The sequence below is a fragment of the Pelodiscus sinensis genome, chromosome 16 (assembly GCF_052426305.1).
Source record: "Pelodiscus sinensis isolate ZL-2025 chromosome 16, ASM5242630v1, whole genome shotgun sequence".
Lineage (NCBI taxonomy): Eukaryota > Metazoa > Chordata > Testudines > Trionychidae > Pelodiscus > Pelodiscus sinensis.
The window spans coordinates 35,089,883-35,109,797 of NC_143067.1; the positions used below are offsets into that span (position 1 = coordinate 35,089,883).

At 40.2% G+C, this 19,915-nt stretch overlaps 1 protein-coding gene across 1 annotated transcript in view; it reads right to left on the reverse strand.

The window, feature by feature from the left end:
• The window catches only part of SLIT3 (slit guidance ligand 3), a 791,947-nt gene that overhangs the window by 241,162 nt on the left and 530,870 nt on the right, over positions 1-19,915 (reverse strand). The window contains exon 10 of the mRNA XM_006115755.5: positions 8,808-8,879. Within this exon, the coding sequence (XP_006115817.1) occupies positions 8,808-8,879 (72 nt within the window). The remainder of the gene's footprint in view (positions 1-8,807; positions 8,880-19,915) is intronic.

Sequence of the window (19,915 nt, forward strand, 5' to 3'; positions counted from 1 at the left end):
GGTTATTTGTAAATAAGAATTTGTTGAAAAAAGGGTTTTTTCAGTGTTATAAGGACTTTATTACCTATTTCATTATTATTGTTATTTATAGCTTGTGAGAGCTCTAGTCATCATGATCCCACTGTGATAGACATGGTACAAACACAGAACAAGTAGATGGCTCCTCATCCAAATAGCTTACAACTGCAATTTAAGATAAGGGACAACAGATGGATACAGACAGATGGAGGACTTCAAGAAAACAATGCAACAATATTGGTCAGTGTGATAACCATGTTATCAGCACAAAAGTCTCTCGTAACGTCCATTATTCCGAAATAACAATGCAAGCATCTACACAGCAATTCCATAATTTTGAAATAAATCTGAAATAACGGACGGCTTATTCTGACTTTTGTAAACCTCATTCCATGAGGAATAATGCCTATTTTGGAATAGCAGTAGTGTGGACGCTCCACTGCTGTTATTTTGAAATAGCTCCTCCCCAGGGCCATTCAAAGTAATTACTCCCCAGTGCCTCCTTGGGCTCTAAATTGAGGTAGTACAGCCACATTACAGAAGCCTGCCTCGGACCAATTTTGAGGCTTTCCTGTAGTGTAGACATGCTACAGGCAGTCCCCGGGTTACGTACAAGATAGAGACTGTAGGTTTGTTCTTAAGTCGAATTTGTATGTAAGTCGGAACTGGCGTCCAGATTCAGCCGCTGCTGAAATTGACCAGTGGCTGACTACAGGAAGCCCGAGGAAGAGTTGCTCTGCCCTGGGCTTCCTGGAATCAGCCGCTGATCAGTTTCAACAGCGGCTAAATCTGGATGCCTGGGACAGAGCAGCTGGAGCGCTGCCGGGTAGGTCCCCGCAGCGCCGCACCTCGGCGTTGCGGGGACCAACCCGGCAGTGCCCCAGCTGCTCTGCCCCAGGTGTCCCCAAGTCAGCCGCTGCTGAAACTGATCAGCGGTTGATTCCAGGAAGCCCGGGGCAGAGCAACTGGGGCGCTGCTGGATCAACCCAGCAGCACCCCAGCTACTCTGCTCCAGGCATCCTGATTCAGCCGCTGCTGAAACTGATCAGCGGCGGCTGAATCAGGACGCCTGGGGCAGAGCAGCTGGGGTGCTGCCGGGTTGGTCCAGTAGGGCCGAGGAGCCGTGCTGCGCTCCCCCCCAGCAGACCAGGGAGACACGGGCGGTGGGACCACCGAGACGTGCCGTGGTCCCGTCTGCATCCTCCGTGGCTTTGCTCCGCGTCTCCCTGGTCTGCTGGGGCCCCCCAGCAGACCAGGGAGACGCGGAGCAAAGCCGCGGAGGATGCCTGCAGTGGGACCGCCGCGTGTCTGGGTCCCGCTGCCGGCGTTCTCCGAGGCTTTGCTCCTTGTCTCCCCAGCAGACCAGGGAGATGTGGAGCAAAGCCTCGAAGGACGCTGGCAGCGGGACCGCCTAGACACGCCGCGATCCTGCTGCCCACGTCCTCCGCGGCTTTGCTCCATATCTCCGTGGTCTGCTGGGGCCCCCCCCCGCAGACCAGGGAGACGCAGAGCAGATTTTCTCGCCCCAGAGGACGCGGGCGGCGGGACCACGGCGCATCTGGGAGGTCCCGCCGCCCGTGTCCTCCGGAGCGAGAAAAGCCCCATTCGTAACTGCGGATCCGACATAAGTCGGATCCGCGTAACTCGGGGACTGCTTGTATTTCAAAATAAGCTATTTCACAGTATTTCTTCTGGAATAGCTTATTTCAAAATACACGTGCAGTGTAAATGAACCATAGTCTCTAAGCATTTAGCAGGCATTTTGGCAAAGGAAAGTTTAAGGAAGAATTTGAAGGAAGGCAACAAGGTGACTTTGAGGATGTTTAGAGAGAGCGCCTTCCAGCCAGGAGGGGAAGCATGAGAAAAATGCACAACAAAAATGCTTGTTTGAAAATTCAACCAGTGGGCAACTGAGACTAGTATCAGTAGCTAATCAGAAGCAGGAGTTAGTATTTCCCGGCTGAAAGAATACGTAGGATAGCAAAAGACCACAAAGGGCCATGAAAGTGAAGACAAGTAGCTTATGTCTGATGCAGCAGAGAAGAGGGCACGGTGGAGGGACACTAGGGGTATGTCTAAACTACGCATTATTTTCCAAAGTGGAAAGACCTGAAAACAGGTCTTTCGAAAGTGAGAGTAGTCTGGATGCGTTTTTTTCCAGAAAAAAAAAACCCTTTTTTAAAAAACCGTGTAAGCCTCATTTTTTTAAGGAAGAATGGTTTTTCAAAACAGTTTCTTTTTATGAAAAAAATGAGTCCAGATTCCTTTCACTTTTAGTCAAGATGTAGCTTAAGAGAGGGGCAAAAAAGGTCAAAGCACCAGGCTAGGAAAATGAGCTTTACAGTAGCAAGCTGAATGAATATAAGTGGGAGAAGACTGTATTTGTGAAGGCCAGAGAAAACTATATTGTGATCATTGAGATGCAAGAGAGTGACAGCCAGGACAAGAATTCTAGTTTCCTACACAAAACAAAATGTGTTAGCCCTGTTTTGGGTTAAGCATGAATTATAGCAATTAACCATCCTAAGAAATGTGAGTGCTGGAATGGATACGAGTCTGTCCTGTGCCAAATGTGCATGTATGAGGGAATGGTTCAGCCATTTCTGTGATTTCAAAGACTAGCTTTAGTGCTACTTAGAACAGGCGCTGAGCAGTAATCAATTGTGCCACTGAGGTAAGGTTCTTAATGGATACTATTGTCTGTGGTGGACGAGTAGAGCATAGTCTACTGCACCTTCCCATCTTAAGGGAACTTTGCTGGGCATTTTATCCTAGATGATAGCCCTATTACGCCACCAGCATGGTGTCAAGGGGCCATAAATCACTACAAAATCTGGCCAAGCCATTAAGTTTTATTAATGTCCCCTTCACACTGCAATTATAGCAGTGCTAGTCAAAACACGTTGTCACAGAATATTTGAAAATGTTTGGTTGAAAAAAAAAAGCAACGAAGGATGTAGAACAGTTCTATTCTATTATATCCCTGCTAAAGAACCCGTCCATCCTTTCCTACAGGTGGGATTCAAGCATGCTGTACAGGGTGCCTCAATGTGGCTATGACATCAAATCACTTTCTCCAAGCTATTTAGTACACGCAGAACTTGAAGCATGTGAACTGTCCCCTGAAACTCTGACTCTTAATTGTTCAGGCTAGTGCAATCTGACATGGGTGGTATTTCACATACTACATATCCATTGTTACTCCATTTCTGCTAGAACACCTTTTTCAGAACAGTGCAATAAACGTCATTTGAGTAGCAGCCTCCTAATATCTCTTTAGGAATCTAGAAGGAATTTGGTTTTCTCACAAGTCTCTTAAAGTGATTGATCTAATAATGTTTCCTACTATAGCTTGTAGCTTCACTTTTGTCCACTGGAGTTTCATTTTTGTGGTTCTTCTTTAGCTATACTCACTGCAGTCAAGTCTGTGGTGAGTATAGCTGACGAAGAAGAAGCCCTTTTATGCCCCTCAGAAAGCTATTTAGGAAATCTGTTAACATTTACTGCACTTTGTGTCTAGATAATAAGATGGTAACAGCAGCCTTCATAGCAATAGCCAATTTCTTGGCCCAAAGTTTGGACTATGACATCTATTCGGGAATTTTTTTTAACCCATTACAGTGGAGCAGGGCAATATGATACATCAGAATCCTGACATCTGAAAGAGGAACCAAACATCTCAATGCAGCCTGTGTCTGTATGCATCCCATTTTGATTGAAACAAACGTTTTTGTCCCTTTTCCCCTTCTCCAGGTTAGGATGTTAATCTGGGTATGACTAATGGTGCCTGAACTTGCATAAGCAGCATGCTGAGAAACGACATTCACCTGCTTCTTGCGGATGTGGCATGCTCACCATTAGAAGGCAATTAGCTATATTATTTCCTTTCCATTAGAGCCAAGGCTCCAGTGCTGTTGCTTAGATAGCAAAGCTCAATCTCCTTCTGCCTTGATTGAGGCACCAGGATTCAATTAAGATTTTGCTTTTCATTTTTGTTTCCTTTTTTATGGTCTGCTTCTTTGTGGTAAGTTCTCTCCATTCTAGTGCTTGATTTACATCAAGAAAGCGCATGTACATGCTTTCCTAGCCTTTCATTACTAGGTTAGTTTAGGTAATAGAGCGCCAACTTCCACAGTTTTGGCTATTACTAGAATCACAGAGTGGAACTGCAGCTCTTTAGCAGGGAGTTTAATGGACTGATCGGGATTCCATCCAGGCAGAGAATTCATTAACCATCTCAAAGTCTCATCGTCTTATGCTCATGACAACATATAAACGATTTTCTGCTAAACACACTCCTGAGGGTGACTGCATGCAGCTACTGTATACGAGTGCAAATCATTTCTATCTGTGCAACATGGAAGAAAGTCTATCTTGTGCTTCTTGTATAGCATATGAAGATGATTTACGTTTCTTTACTGCCTTCTAAAAGCTTTTCAGACAAACTATTGAATAATGTTTAGAGCTGGTTGAAAAGTGATCCTCCTCACAATTCACAGAATAATTTGAGGAACGGTTATACCGCAGCTTTGTGACCTGCTTATTAGCAAGATGAAAAGTGTTAATGTTAAAATACCAGGTAGAAGTGCAGTTATAGAATAGCCACACCTTCCTGGGAGCTGCAGCTACTTGTATTCAGTCTTGTGCCCAAAATGCACCCGAGAAGCACAAATAGCAGGGGATGGCATAGGGATGTTAGTATAAATGTTCAAAATCCTTGACATGCAACCACATATTTGACTACTAGAAGGATGAAATCTTTCTGAGCCAGGTACATTGAGTTGCAGTAGTTAGCCATGTGTGGGAGGAATGAATAACAACTGTGGTGAGGTTCATGAGAGATAATTTGTTGCAACCAAGAGAAGATGGCATAAGTTCTCTTGGCTACCTCAACTAACTGAACATCTGGAGGCAGTTAAGAATCCACTCTAAACAGTGAGCTGTAACTAAAGGCAAACATAACTTCTCAATCCAGGTAACAACTATTACTTCTTCCCACCCCTCTGGATGTTGCCTTCATCCCACCTATCTTAGTTAGATGGTACCTCAGCTAAACAAGCTAATCTCAGCCACACAGTTTTGGGAAACAAAAACTGTATCACCTTCCAGGAAACTGAGCTAAGTACTGTCAAAACTGTAAAATAGCCCTTCTCCCCATAAACATCCTCACCAAACAGCAACAGTAGTGATCTAGAACTTTCTGCTGCTCCACAGCAGTGCCCTAATATCACCCTTCGATTGTTTTTAGAGAAAAAAATGGAGGCACTTTTGTTCGGGCCTCCGGGCATGTTATTAATCCCGCTGATATCAAAGACTCCTGCTATATCTGAAAAATTAGCATGAACAAATGCACTTTTCCCTACACTCGAAGATCATCAGCCAATGAAACCAGCACAGTCTCCATGCATAGCCAGGTCTAAAACAACTAGAGAGAACAGAACTTAGTAAATCTGAAGACTTCTCATGATGCCAAAGCTACAATCTTCTTGACACTAGCCATGTGTCTAATATTAAGATTAGAGCCATGACTCATGAGCCTTTTAATATTAAAAGTGAGTTTCTTGACCACAGTTCATGCTTGTATTAGTAATACTAGCATGTTGCAGTCCCTAAGGGAGATGACAGTAACGGCCAACAGTAATGAAACTAATAGATCACCACCCGATTTCACAAATTCTGATGAGCACTGGTCCAAATTACAGATCCTCAGTGTCCCACAACAATTCTGGAACCTCACTAAGGAAGCAGACCAGTGTTACAGCAAAGAAATGCCACAGTTGTCCTGCCACACTCTTACAAGGGCAGTGCTTGATCTTAGATTTTTCCATAGAAGCCATCACTTAAATGTAAATAAAGTGTGTGAAACACTGGGAGATTTCTTTGCTAAAAGTGGATAAAGAATGTACCATTAACATTTGGCGATTAGCTTAGGAACAAAGCCGAGCGTCTTGAAAACGTGTGTATTTAGCAGCATGTTGTATGGACGTGAGACATGGGTGATAATGAAAGATTCAAAGAGAAGGATATTGACGTTCGGGAGGAGTTGTTATAGAAAGATCCTGAGAATAGGGTGGATGCGAAAGATCACCAAAGAGGGATTATATAGGAAGATACAGCTGAAAGAGAACCTACTGCAGAAGGTTATACAATAGAAGTTACAGCTGTCTGGGCATATCTGCAGAACAAATGATGAGTGAAAAGTTAAGACCCTGGTATTTGGCATAAAGGATGGTACAAATAGGAGAGACAGACCCCACAGAGAATGGGTAGATGATGTAGTAGATTGGTGCGGAGCTAGTCAACAGAAACTAAGCCACTCCACACTGGACAGGGAAAGATGGAAGGAAATAGTGAGGGAGGCATCGGACACCAAGGGGCATTTAGCCCATCGTTGTTGTTGATGATGATGATGATAATGATTTACTGTCTCGCTATCATGGAAGGAATAGTAACAAGGTTGTGTAGAATCAGAACTGCCATTAAGCGTGTCTTTCCCATATATATATATAAACTGCAAAACCCTATTATTAATAATACCACTTAACAGTATTTCAAGAATAATCTTAAAGCCGGTGCCAACAGTGCCTCAAAAGCCTATTAATGTAACTTGTTGATGGACTTGTCATACACAAAACCTTTACTCTTATCATTTTCATAATAAGCACTGCCCTGGCTCCTGAACAGTTAGGGAAAAACCATCATTTTCTATATCTTGACTAAGTCCTATGCAGTTGGAAAGCACCAATCAGGAAAACATAAGGAATAAATGATTATAAAGTTCTAATATTACTCATATCTCAGAAAACAAATAGTAACAAATAATGAAAGATAAACTTAAAAATAACAAATAGTCTGGTAGCACTTTAAAGACTAACAAAACATGTAGATGGTATCATTAGTTTTCGTGGGCACAGCCCACTTCTTCAGATGACCACGAAAGCTCATGATACCATCTACATGTTTTGTTAGTCTGTAAAGTGCTACCAGACTATTTGTTGTTTTTTAAGTTTATCCTGTACAGACTAACTCAGCTACCCCCTGAAGCTTTTAAATAATGAAAGAGTTACAAGTTAGGGAAGGGAACTGATCTTTTTCATAGAAATTTCTGTCTTGCTATCTAATATAGTAGAGTTTTAAAAATGCATACAGCTCAGTTGAACGTGAGAGAAAAGAGGAGAAAATGCATGATATTGATGATATGATCTTTTAAGTATTGGGTTCCATATTTTAGAATTCCCCAGCTTTGATCACTGGGTGGCTCTGGGTTGTTGGCACAGCTACTTCACCCTATAGCCACAGTTTAACAGGGATTCACGTCAAAGAGCATTTTCTATTTGGTATTTCAATGTCTATGTGAAATAATTTGCCAAGAATGATCTTACTCTTATCGAGCAGCCCTTTACATAAAAAAATCCAGTGGCCACGGTGCCTTCATAAGCAGTCTCAGCGAGGGGCTATGGGAAAAGAATTATTCCTTTTCCCCAAAAGGGTCTGGTGCACAGGAGTGCTCAGACACATTGATGGGATGGCAAGGCAATTAAGGAGAAGCTTGTTTTATCATGATATTGGATTATAGTACATGTTGAACCTCTTTAGTCCAGCACTATTGGGACCTGACTGGTGCCGAACTTGGGGATTTGCCGAACCACAGGAGGCCAATATTGTAGCGAGTGGGTGTCTTTATTTTTATTTAACTAAGGCAAATAAATGGAATAGTGCTCGGAATGCAGCTTAATAACATATGACTGTACCGATACACCCTATATAAGCCTGCACCCAGCTCAGGCTTATCAGCTCTCTTCATAGCTGTTTTATCAAATAATAAATATATTATAATACATATTTTATCAGATAATAACAAAGTCTTAGAGTTATTACACAATTTTTACTCTATTGGCACGAGGAAATAAGTAGATAAAGCATAAAAACATGCTTGCACTTTTAGCTGTAATTTAGAGCTAAAGAACAGCACAGAACTCTGAGAGCCAAGATGGGTGGGTGTAAACAAACTTTATAGGACCATGGGGAATTTAGCCACACCCACAATAAGCAGACAACCGACTAACTAAAAACATGCTGGACCATGGATATTGCTGGACCAGAGAATGCCAGTCTATAGAGGTTCAATCTGTACTACTGCCAGAAGGGGACAACAATTTTCAGTGCTGTCAATCTAGTATCTCTCATATGAGCCTCAATATCACTTGAAATATATATCTCCATATTCTGTTCTTTCATTACTGATGTAAATCCAGGGTAGCAATATTGAACATAATAGATTAGGATTCTTCTAGATCTATAATAGTGTCAGGAGGGGAAAAAAGCTTACTATCCTTATTTTGAAACCCAACCTATTTTTTTACCAGGAATACAATATATTACAAAAGTTCAAACCCCTCTTGAAAGAATCATCTCTCTTGCCTAATCAGTGGCAACTAACTTAAAGGATGCAAATAGACATCTAGATGCAAAAGAAAAATAATTACAATTCAAAATCTTCTCTGATTTAAGGAATTCAATGTTTTGAAAGAAATAAAAAGTACAACAATTAATTAATTCATATGCTACATAATAGAGAAGTGAATCTGCATTTTATTAACGATTTCATGCACTAGCATCCTGTGCCAATTTGATGCTGTTTTATAATTTGAAAAAGTGTTTATCTATGCAATCCATAGTGGTTTCTAAACAGAATTTGGCCGTTTATTTGAAAAATAAGAAGATAAAAGTTCAAAATGGTACAAGCTACAAGTATCAATCATGCACATTAGTCTTATTTTAAAACTTACATTCTCTTAAGTTTCTTATACTGGGAAAAAGCTCCAGGGGGAATTGTTTTGATGGAATTCTGTTCCAAGCGTCTAAAAACAAACAGAGCAACATAAGATTATAATGCAGAAATAACATTAAATGTTACACTGACTTTTTGTACAGATATATAAAACTATATTTGAAACAGACTTTCTTTTGAAAGCTGCTAAAATTCAGCAAATAGCTTTTTTAGACAACAAACATCTTCCCGATTAAGTAAATTTCTATAAAAAGAAAGAAAAGCAAGCACACAAGAAAGCAAGCAAGCAAGCCATGGTAAATTTAATTCTGTGGGAGCTAAGCCCACTTTCTCCTTTCTCAGAAAAGAGACACTGCAAACCACACCACCACCACATCTTTAGGGCCAAAAGAATTAATGAAAGATTTTCAATGTATAGTGTAATATTTTGCACCAAGAATAAGGTAAAAAATTTGCAGTTATTGCAAGAGAATGGCAAATGTCCTCCTTCAAGAAGTTGCTTTATTCTTATTCTCTGAAGCAGATAAAGGATGCCTTTAAGCTGACTCAGTTCTAAGGGTACGACTACTCTACGTGCTTATTTCGAAATAGAGCATCTACACTACAGGGAAGCCTCAAAATTAGTCCGAGGCAGGCTTCCCTAATGTGGATGTGCTACCTCGATTGAGAGCCCCGGGAGGCACTGGGGAGTAATTACTTTGAATGGCCCTTGGGAGGAGCTATTTCGGAATAAGCTATTTCGGAATAATTCAAAGAAACAGAATTGCTGTGTGGATGCTTGCATTGTTATTTTGGAATTACAGCTGTTATTCCAAAATAAGGCTGTTGTGTAGATGTACCCTAACAGAATACTTTTTATACATATTTCCGAATCTCCCAATATAATCACTTATCTTGACATAAGAATTTGGTAAGATAGAATTTGGTGCAATGTCAGACCATTAGACTCTGGCAGTGTTTCTCAAAGTGGTCCGTGTGAGAAAGCTGCTACTGGGCCGCTTCACCCTAACCCCAACCCACTTCACTACCAGCATTTACAATAGTGCTAAATATTTTTAAAAGTGTTTTTAATTTATAAAGGGGGGGGGGGAGAGGTTTGCACTCAGAGGCTTACCATGTGAAAGGTGCCAAGACAAAAGTGAGAACCACTGCACTAGACTCTCATGGATAAGTAGGTCTGTTTGTAAAGCATGGGGGTAAAAGCAAGGAATTCTAAGTTCTAGAGCTGGGTAGGTCACTAACTCACTTTGTCACTTTTTTAGACAAGGCCATATAATAACTTCTGTGTCAATTTTCCAATTTGTAATTTGGGAATAACAATGCTCTATTACATATCTTTCACAGGCGATGCAAGAATTGTGATATAAACTTTAAAAAAGGAAAATGATATATAAAAAGCATAAGATACTTTTGCCTCTTTTGATGTCCACTTAAGAACTAAAAAGGAGAGATCTCAAGAGATTTTGTCACTACTTTAGAATATTAGGGTCCATTTGTAAAGCCATATACCGAAGGCATCCCACAATAAAAACCAAAAAATTGCAAGGACTGATTGAGGAATATAAAATTCAAATTCACTTTTTAAATATTTTTTCATAAAAAAGTTTCTAAGTAGACATTTAGAAAGGTTCCCATAATCCTCAAGAACAGGCTTTGTAATCGTATAGGTTAATAAGAGGAAAAATGAATCCTAACAAGCTAAACTCAAAATACCCAAATTATCATGCTGCCAAAAATTCTTATCTCCAAATCTGACAGTGAAGAAAATTTGTTTTTACTAAGCCTCTATTTTGGAAAAAAAAAGTATGTTTTCCTAGAATGTCACATAAAATCGTAATTTTTAAAAGTGTTAGCATGATCATACAATCACTCTTGTTGGGAATGGTAGAGGATTGAAATACAAAGCACCTCAATATATCCTAAACACCTCAGTGACACCTACGGGTCCAGGACAACCCAACACACTCTCCTCTTTAAAAGCAACCATGGTAATGGGTAATTAAGAACATAACTCCCTGAGAGGACATGGAGTTAATTAGCATTGATTATTGGTGTAACCATATGGAGGAGAGAAACAAAAATATGGAAGTATGGGTTCTGGAGATAACATGCATTGCAGCAAGAGGGTGAAGCATGTGTTTGAAAGGACTGCAGGAGACTGAAGAGGGAACTTATGGAGCCAATAGCAAGTTGCTTCAGAGAATATCCTCTACATGATCTGTTCCTGCAATGAATAAAAAAAATCCCACTTTCCCCAATACATTTTCACTAGTTTGGCTGTCTTACAGGAAACAATTGAGTGGATCTGAATAGCAAGTAAAGCAATAAGTACGTAATCATTGCCATTAAGCTTTACTATTACCATTCCTATTTGGGGATCCATTAGGAGACTTAATTATCTTAATCATTCCGTGATTTGAATCTCTGTACAATATTTCCCTCACAGTTGGTTCTAAATTGTGTGGTATGCACATGCACTGTACTGCAGGCGAGTGAGCAATGAAATGTAAATTGCTGCGAATATCAGCACATTGTTTTTTTAGTGTGTTTGTGCTACCCAGAGTTGCAACAGATTTTTCCCAGACATTCTGTAGGTCAATTTTTCAGAGAAGGCTTTTGCTTTGTATACTCACAAAGGTTTGCCTTTCTAGGAATAAAATGGGGAACTCTCTTCCCAACAACCCACTCTGCAGACACAAATTAGGTGTTTCTGTGCTTCAGAGAGACACACATTTCTTCAGGACCACTTGACTGAACAGAATTGCAAAATGAGATTAGGCTGGGTGAAAATCTGGTCCCTCATTAATAACTCTTTAAAGTGCACAGGAAAATGTCACACTTAGAGGTTAGAATCAATTGTATGTAAAAGATAGCAACCCTCCTCTTTTCCTGTCACACACACACACACACACACACACACACACACACACACACCAAACTGCAATCACTACATATCAAAGTCCACAGCTCCTGAAAACATAAAATAAATAATCTAGAAGATGACAGAGGAATGGGGGAAAGAAAAGAGAAATTAGGATTCCAGAGGGTTTTTTCATAGGGAGTTGGCCAGCAACACACAGAATTAGCACTGAATTCTTCACTATTCACCACAAATGAGCAGCAGATGGCCTGTGATGAAAATAGATGGTCAAGGGTGGTATCACCTGCTGCTGCATCTTCAGCTTAGTTCTGCAATAAGCTCTTGATTTCATTTTATTTTTAAGAAGTCTTTCTGTGGGGGACTATGGAGAACAGATGATGTAAATTTAGTGGGCCCTATCATGATAATGATACCCTGCAAGTAGATGTATGTAGATTCCAACTTGCCACAAAGCATAGTCGACTCTTACTCTATAGTCTTAAAATGAGCAGTTGGAAAATACAAAGTAGACAGCTGGACTTTTATCATTCTTTTATTCATAAATGCATGTTATGGTGCTGTGGGTACAGGTTTTTATATTATTAGAAATGTGAAAACCTATGTGATTTATACTGTAGCTTTGTACTACCAGCCTGCCTGACCTCACTAGTTAAGCAACATGAGTACAGGTCAGTCTGGGATGGAAAATGTCCCAGGAACAATTAGATTCTTCCAGAAGATGTTTCCGAGGGGTCACTCTTCACTACGAGTCAGTGCGGACTCACCATGCAATAGTGCAGAACAGTGCTGCTGGAAGCACAATCTTTCAAATAAGAGGCAAAACTGAGGTTCTTACCAGATCGTGTAACCCTCCCGCCCGCCCCCAAAAAATGGTGTGGTAACCTGAGGGTGGTGGTTACATTCTGTTAAGAGTAGAGCTAGACAGAATGAAATGTATCAAATTTGCATCTTCAGGTGGATAGTATTCTTCAGCCCATATCCTAATGTGGTAGCTGCTGCTGCTGTATACTGGTAAAGAACAACTTTGTTCTTTCCCAGAAGTGACTGAGGTTTCAGTGAATAGTGAAGTGATCCCTTATATATATCTTTTACTTGCATCACTGGAATATAAGGAAACAATTTTGGAGATGCATTTTGAGATTCTCTGACGAAAGATGCAAGTGAAAAGAATAATTTTAATTGACTACTTAAACCATTTCCCCCCAGGTACTAGATTTCTGTATTGTTTGGAATTAAAGTAAAAATGTATGAGAAAATGTTCACTGATACTTTGCAACCAGCTGTATTTTACAGACATAGCACTGACTATGTAGAATCCATGAGAACACACTATAAAGACTGGTGGAATAAACTGATTTGATAAGAAATGTACCATTCAACCCTCTCATAGGGTTTTGCTCCTCCGTTCAGTCATCCCCTTCAATCTGCTATGTCAGCTGCTGCCTGCAAGCATTGCTCAAATGTGTTGTAGATGCTGCACTTCCCCCTTCTGCTTTGAAACATTGTTGTGTCTGCCTTGGAGGGAAGGTTTCTTTTTAAAGCTTCAGTGACAGAGAATGTCAAAGGATAAGAGCAATTTCCTTTTCCCTTCTCTAATAAAGTATCAGAGCCTGGAAAACCCAGACAACTTGATGGATTCAGATGTAATTTTTTCCTAATATTGTGATGTAGGAGAAGATCTTTTTTGATTTTTAAATGACTTGTGGCACTAAGAGTACATAGCAAACAAAACAGTTAGAAAAAGCAAGGAAGAAAGGATGCACTTAAAGGTGACAAATGATCCTGCGACAAAGAATAAGCAATTGAAATCCCATCCTAATCCATCTCAAGGTTCTCTGGGGTGCAAATCTTTTCGTCACCACCTCATTTGATGCTTAAACTACTCAAACACAAACACAAAGGATTAAAAAAAATCACCTAACACAGCTTTCTTAGAGCCAGATCACATTCTTTGGAGGGGTGAAAACATTTGTCTTGAAGAGTAATGCTCATTACAGAGTGGGGGAGACAGTCATATTAATTTGGGCCTCAGCTATCTCTTTTTCATTGGGGGGAAAAACAGAATTTGTTACTCGGCTTGTTAATGGAGCAGTTTGCTAGCAATTTTCCCATTTCAAACAACATCTCGGCCGCTAATGCATAATGGTTTGTCAAGCCTACCCATAACACAGACAAATCACTAGCTTGGGAAAACAGAGAGAGAGGGAGCGAAGCATCAGTACCGATAATTCTTAGCTGTCAAATGAATAGAGTCTACAAATGAGGCAGCTACGCTCTATTACCAGTGTTGTCATGCTCTGCTTCTGATGTGCAGAACATGTCCCTTCCACAAGAGGCAGCCATTGAACGTTCCTGCTGGCAGAGGACAAAGTAATGCACAATGACCAATCTGCACACTGGGTCCTTATATCACCAACGTTCTTACAGGCTTGCACCATTTGGGTGGCCAAGAGGTTCCTTGCTAAGAGACTGGGAATATCAAAGTCCCGGAGTAAGGTGGGGGATTTCTAAGAAGCAACAGAGACCCAATGAGAAGTGTGTGTCTTCTTCTGATACCTGAGTTAGGGGAGGACACCATATACTTGGGACTTCAATATATGAACTTCGTTGAATTTTTTTGGCCCTTAACAGGGGCTGGTCAGGTATTAGATTTATTCTTCTGTTACATTACAAGTTGCCTCACAGAGGTTTTGAAACCTGACCTAGGTCCCTTGACACCTTTCATGCCTTGAATAGCCTGTCTCACTCTGCAACGTTTATTCCATCACAATGACATGAGCAGATCCCTACTTTACTTTGTTAAAGTATTTATCAAAAGGTAATCACTATGTCAAGTGCATTGTGGTTACAAAAAACCAATACTTTGCATTTAGCCAATCAGTGAAAAGGTATTCCTACTGAATTACGGCAATGCACAACAAATCAATGCCAAATAAGGGATTTGGACGGCATCATGTAAGCAAAGTTTGAAGTCAAAATGCACAATGTTGTTGCTTGAGAAACTTTGGGGGTTGGGAATTCTGAGTGGTGGCCTTTGTGTCTCTTCTCTTCCTTCCTCACCCAAAAGACAACAGAACTACTTTAATGATTGGTTTGTAAAACCAAATATTCTAAATCTCTTTGCATTCTGCTGTTTTAAGTAATGGATTTTTAAAGCTTTCATTCTCTTTCTGATTGGAGCTACTGCTACTGCTGTTATATAACACTGAACACATATGTGGTTCTCTCATTCTCTTAGGGCATGTCTACACAGCAGGGCAAAATTTGAATTAAGCTACGCAACTTCAGCTACGTCAATTGTGTAGCTGAAGTTGAAATAGCTTAATTCAGTTTTTGGCACTGTCTTCATAGTAGGAAGTCAAAGGAAGAACACTCTTCTTTTGACTTCCCTTACTCCACGTAGAATGAGAGTAAGAAGTCTTCTATCTCGAAATTATTTCGAAATAATGGCTTGCAGTGTAGACATGCATTTTGTTATTTCAAAAATAACATTAGTTATTTCAAAATAACGCTGCTGTGTAGATGTGCCCTTAGGGATTTATACCACCACCCATCATGATAGCATCTGACTGCCTCCCAAGTAAAAATCAATAGTATTTATTATAAATCATAATGAAACCATTATTTTCGCACTGCAACCAAGGGAATTTACTTCTCCCAAACTTCACCTTCCCATTTTATGGTTTCTTATGCAGTGGAGAAGCTGTGGTCAGCAACCTGCTCTCCCCATCCTATACCAAGAGTGCATGTCCCAAGTGTTCTAGTCTGTTTCATTTTGTTACGGAACTAGCAAACTCTCTCCCATGCTGCAACCTCTACTATCTTTGAATGGAATTGGAAAACTGTCAGGTTTGAAAATTAGCCTCACGGAACTTGGATCTAATGCTTGCCAGTGGTCAATATGTGACTTTGGATCAGAAATGATTAGACTGATAAATATCTAAGCGGTTTCCGAGCACAGGGACTCTGCAGATTCATTTAGTCACAAGTCATATTGATCAACTTTTGCATAAGGTCTGAAATATTACAGTTAGTTTTAAGGAAACGTAAGTTAGGTCTCAGGTGTCCATTAGAAAATCAAAGATTGCTTATCTACATGGATTTTCATCCACGTCTCCAAGTACAACAATTTCTTCCTAATTAGCTTTTCTTTAGGTTTCTCAAGACACTTGCTCTTCTCTGTCTGTAACAACATAACTGCAGATCTGTCGGCGTAACCCAGAGCCATGGAGCAGGAATACGAATTTCCACCTTTCATTTCAAACCTTCCTTCAAGTGATGAAAAACCCCTTCGGGGTGTAGATTTTTTCTATCTATACTGAAACTTTAAAAAGCTAGAGATAGAATTCTTGACTGAATTTTTAACTACTTATCTTTATCATCCACAGTTCCCATTGGAATTGTCAACTCTAAACAGACTCTGAAAAGAAATCTCTGTACACTAACCTATTTGGATAACAATGCTCAGCAAAGAGCTCTCTGGCATGACGACAGGCATCTTTCATAATAAAAACAATGTAGTTTCACTTTAAGGGCTTGTTCTGGCCTCTAATATAGCAGACTCCATTAAAGACCTCATAGCCACCCCATAGTATCGGCTATTCACTGAGTCCAAGCTGATACATATCAACAGCACTTTCAAGACCAGCTTGTAAATACTGAATTTAGCAACCACTGTGCGGATCCAGGAGTAGGGATGCCAGGTGTCTGATTTTCTCCTGGACAGTCCGGTATTTGTGGCCCCTGTCCAGTAAAAACCCCCAGAAAAAACCAGACATGTAAAATTCTTCTCCTGTCATGACTGGATTTAAAGGCACAGTGACCCTATCCAGGGGATACCACAGAGTATTTTTCACATGTTAGAGAGAAGAGGCAGGTCTGGATCAAGCACTTCCTTGTATCAGGTGCTCAGTGAGACGGTCCTAATTTTTCTTTCCTGCTGATACAGCTGAACATGAGGTTCTCAAGCTTTCTGCCTCAAAAAATACATGGGAAGGTTCTGAATAAAATACCCTGCTCTATGCTTTGCTTCTCAACGACTCCATCAGCATCATGCCTCCTGACCCCCTAATTTCTTCCAGGTCCAGATACCTGTAGAAATCCCAACCTAAACAAGTTCAGGTTGCAAAAGTGCAAATGCTTTCCTTATGAGATAGATACATGCCACTTATAGTATTTTGGCAACAAAACAGATATTTTAGGTTTCTGATAAGTAGAATATATAGATTATTTATTCTTTCCATGAAAACATCCATCAAACCCCACAAATTCATTTAGTAACACTAGCAGAAAACCAAACATACAAATCAAATGTCATAGCAGCTTCCTACAATAATAAAACTGATTAGCACATTTTATATGTATATATTTCATATACTTTATATATTTTGTTTTTGTATTCCATATTTATTTTCTCTGATGTCTTCTGCACTTTCATAATGAACTTTCAAGATGCGTACACATATGATGAAATACGATCTCCTTCCTGTAATATTTCAGCCAATACTATATAATGTGGCCTTCAATGAAAGTACTTTGCTTTCTAAGATACCAGGTTAGAAACTACCTTTGAGTGACAGTCACATTAGATAACACAAGATCTCTGAAGTTTCTTGTTCTGAATTTTCCAGTCTGCTCTGCTCAATCTAAATTTAGTCAGTTTGATTACTTGGGATATGTTATTGTACTTACCGTTCAGACAAATTCTTTTTTATTAACAGAGCCCGATTTGTGTCTGGTGAGATTAAAGGATTCTTCAGAAAAAAAACTTCCAAGATTACAATCTCCTACACAGCTTTTCTGGTGAAATTCACCTGCATGCAGGTACTTTTTTTTTTTTTAACAGATGTCAGAATTACAGTATAAATAGGCAAGAACAATCTAAACAATCTTCTAGCAATTTAAATAGAACCTCAACATTTCTATTCAAACTGTACCTTATGATACCCAGACAAAAAAACAAAAACAAAAACAAAAAAACTACACTCCTTCTTAACCCATCTCTGCATATAAAAGTGTCTTTATTTCTACCTTTCATCACTGATTTACATTTTTGCTGTTGTTCAGTTCCTCTGGGTGCAAAGTATGGGTGGGCCAGGTTGGCAGTTTGGGAAGGCATTGATTTCCTCTGCCTCTTATACCTGCCACCCATGCCCTAAAATGTAATGGTCTGGCAAAGAACCACACTTGCTAAAGGTGGAATGAACAGAAAGTTCATGTTGGTTAGCAATAAAGCAAAATGAATATTAAGGATTGGTAAACCAGATACTAAAAGGCATCTGACCTACAGTTCACACTAAACTTGAAACAATCCCCAATCCTATTCTGAGGTTTAAAAAAGTTTGGTTGAATTCAAATACTTTGTACACCTGCGTAGTCACTAATACTGGTTAGTGCTGGAAGTGCAAAAGTACAAATTCAATGAGAATAGTTGCTTTTTGTACTTCTGAACTGATTGAAAGTAGAAACCCCAAAGTCCATTTCCAGGAAGATATTTCTGTTCATCAAAGCTGATGTCCTTTTTCATGATGACATCTAACAAGAAAATAAGCTATGAAGTCTTCTATAGAAGTACAGACCTCATCTAGAATATTTCATCTGTGGAACCCTCCACTTAAACCAGTTAAGTGCAAAAAAAAATAGAGCCATAACTCTGGCCCTGCCCTTGCAGCACAAGAAATGATCAGAGGCTTTAAAAAATCTTCTCGCTGAGGTTGTCCATTTCACACATATCAAGCAAGGTGAACTATCACAAATTATTCCCCTACCGCTTCACATTTCGCATTTGAGATTAGTAGATTACTGAGAGCTTGACCACAATCAATCGTGCCAAAATTGGGCCATCAGCTCCATCCAACAATGTCAGTGATATATGTTAGATACCACAACTGGTTGGTGAAGAATATTCTCAAAAGATCTAGTAATGCCATATGATCCCCTCTGGGGGATTCTTTTGCTATGCATGGGAATTGCAAGTTTTCTCTGGAGCATTTTCATATAAAGTGCATCTAGATCTGTTATCTTGACTCTCTAATTGACCCCAATTCACCAGACCCATTGCCTTCGCACAAAGAATCATCATCCATCTATGTCAGCATAAAACACCACATCACAAGAGAGACAGAACTCCCACTTGATTATATTTAAAAAGAAGCCCAACCCTGTAACCTCCCCCTTTCCTGGAAATTGCTCATTCCCTAAGCACACTGAAATATACAAGTTTAAAAAAAGACTAAGAGAACTAACGTTTAAAAAGGTGAATAGAAAAATAAGCTCTCTCTTAACTTAAACAAAAAAGCAATCCTGGGATAAAAGGGAAAGTCTTCTTATGGTTCAGTAGCTGATGAAAAGTTGGGAAAGAAAGGTAGGAATAATGTTTCTCACAGTGCAGACAAGTAAATAGTGGGGTGCCCCAAGAATTAATACTGGGACAAGTGCTCTTCAACAACATATTCATAAATCACCCAGAAACGGGGGTGAACAGCAAGATGGCAAAAAGGGCAGATGATACAAAGTTCCTCAAGGCAACTAAATTAAAAGCTGACTAGACAGAGTTACATACAACGGGATTTCACAAAACTTTGGGAGCGTCTAGACTACGTGGCTATGTTGACTAAGCCATGTAAAGTAGTTTACTTGGCATAGTCAATGAAGCGGGGATTTAAATAATCTCTGCTTCATTAAAATAAAAATGGCCACCACGCTGTGCCGACAATCAGCTAATCCAGCACAGCACAGAAGTCTAGACGCGGCACAAGTAGACAAGGGAAGCCTTTGTCGACCGCTCCAGTATGCCTCGTGAAACGAGGTTTATCAGAGCGGTCAACAAAGGCTTCCTTCGTCGACCACGCTGCGTTTAGACTGCCGCGCTGTGCCGACAATCAGCTGATCCAGCACAGCACAGCAGTCTAGATGCGACGCGGTAGACAAGGGAAGCCTTTGTCGACTTCTCCAGTATGCCTTGTGAAACGAGGTTTATCGGAGTGGTCGACAAAGGCTTCCTTCGTCGACCACGCCGCGTTTAGACTGCCGCGCTGTGCTGGATCAGCTGATTGTCAGCACAGCGCGGTGGCCATTTTTATTTTAATGAAGCGGGGATTATTTAAATCCCTGCTTCATTGACTATGCCGAGTAAACTACTTTACATGGCTCTGTCAACGGAGCCATGTAGTCTAGACGCACCCTCTGTGACTGACCTACGAAGTGGCTGATGAAATGCAGTGTTG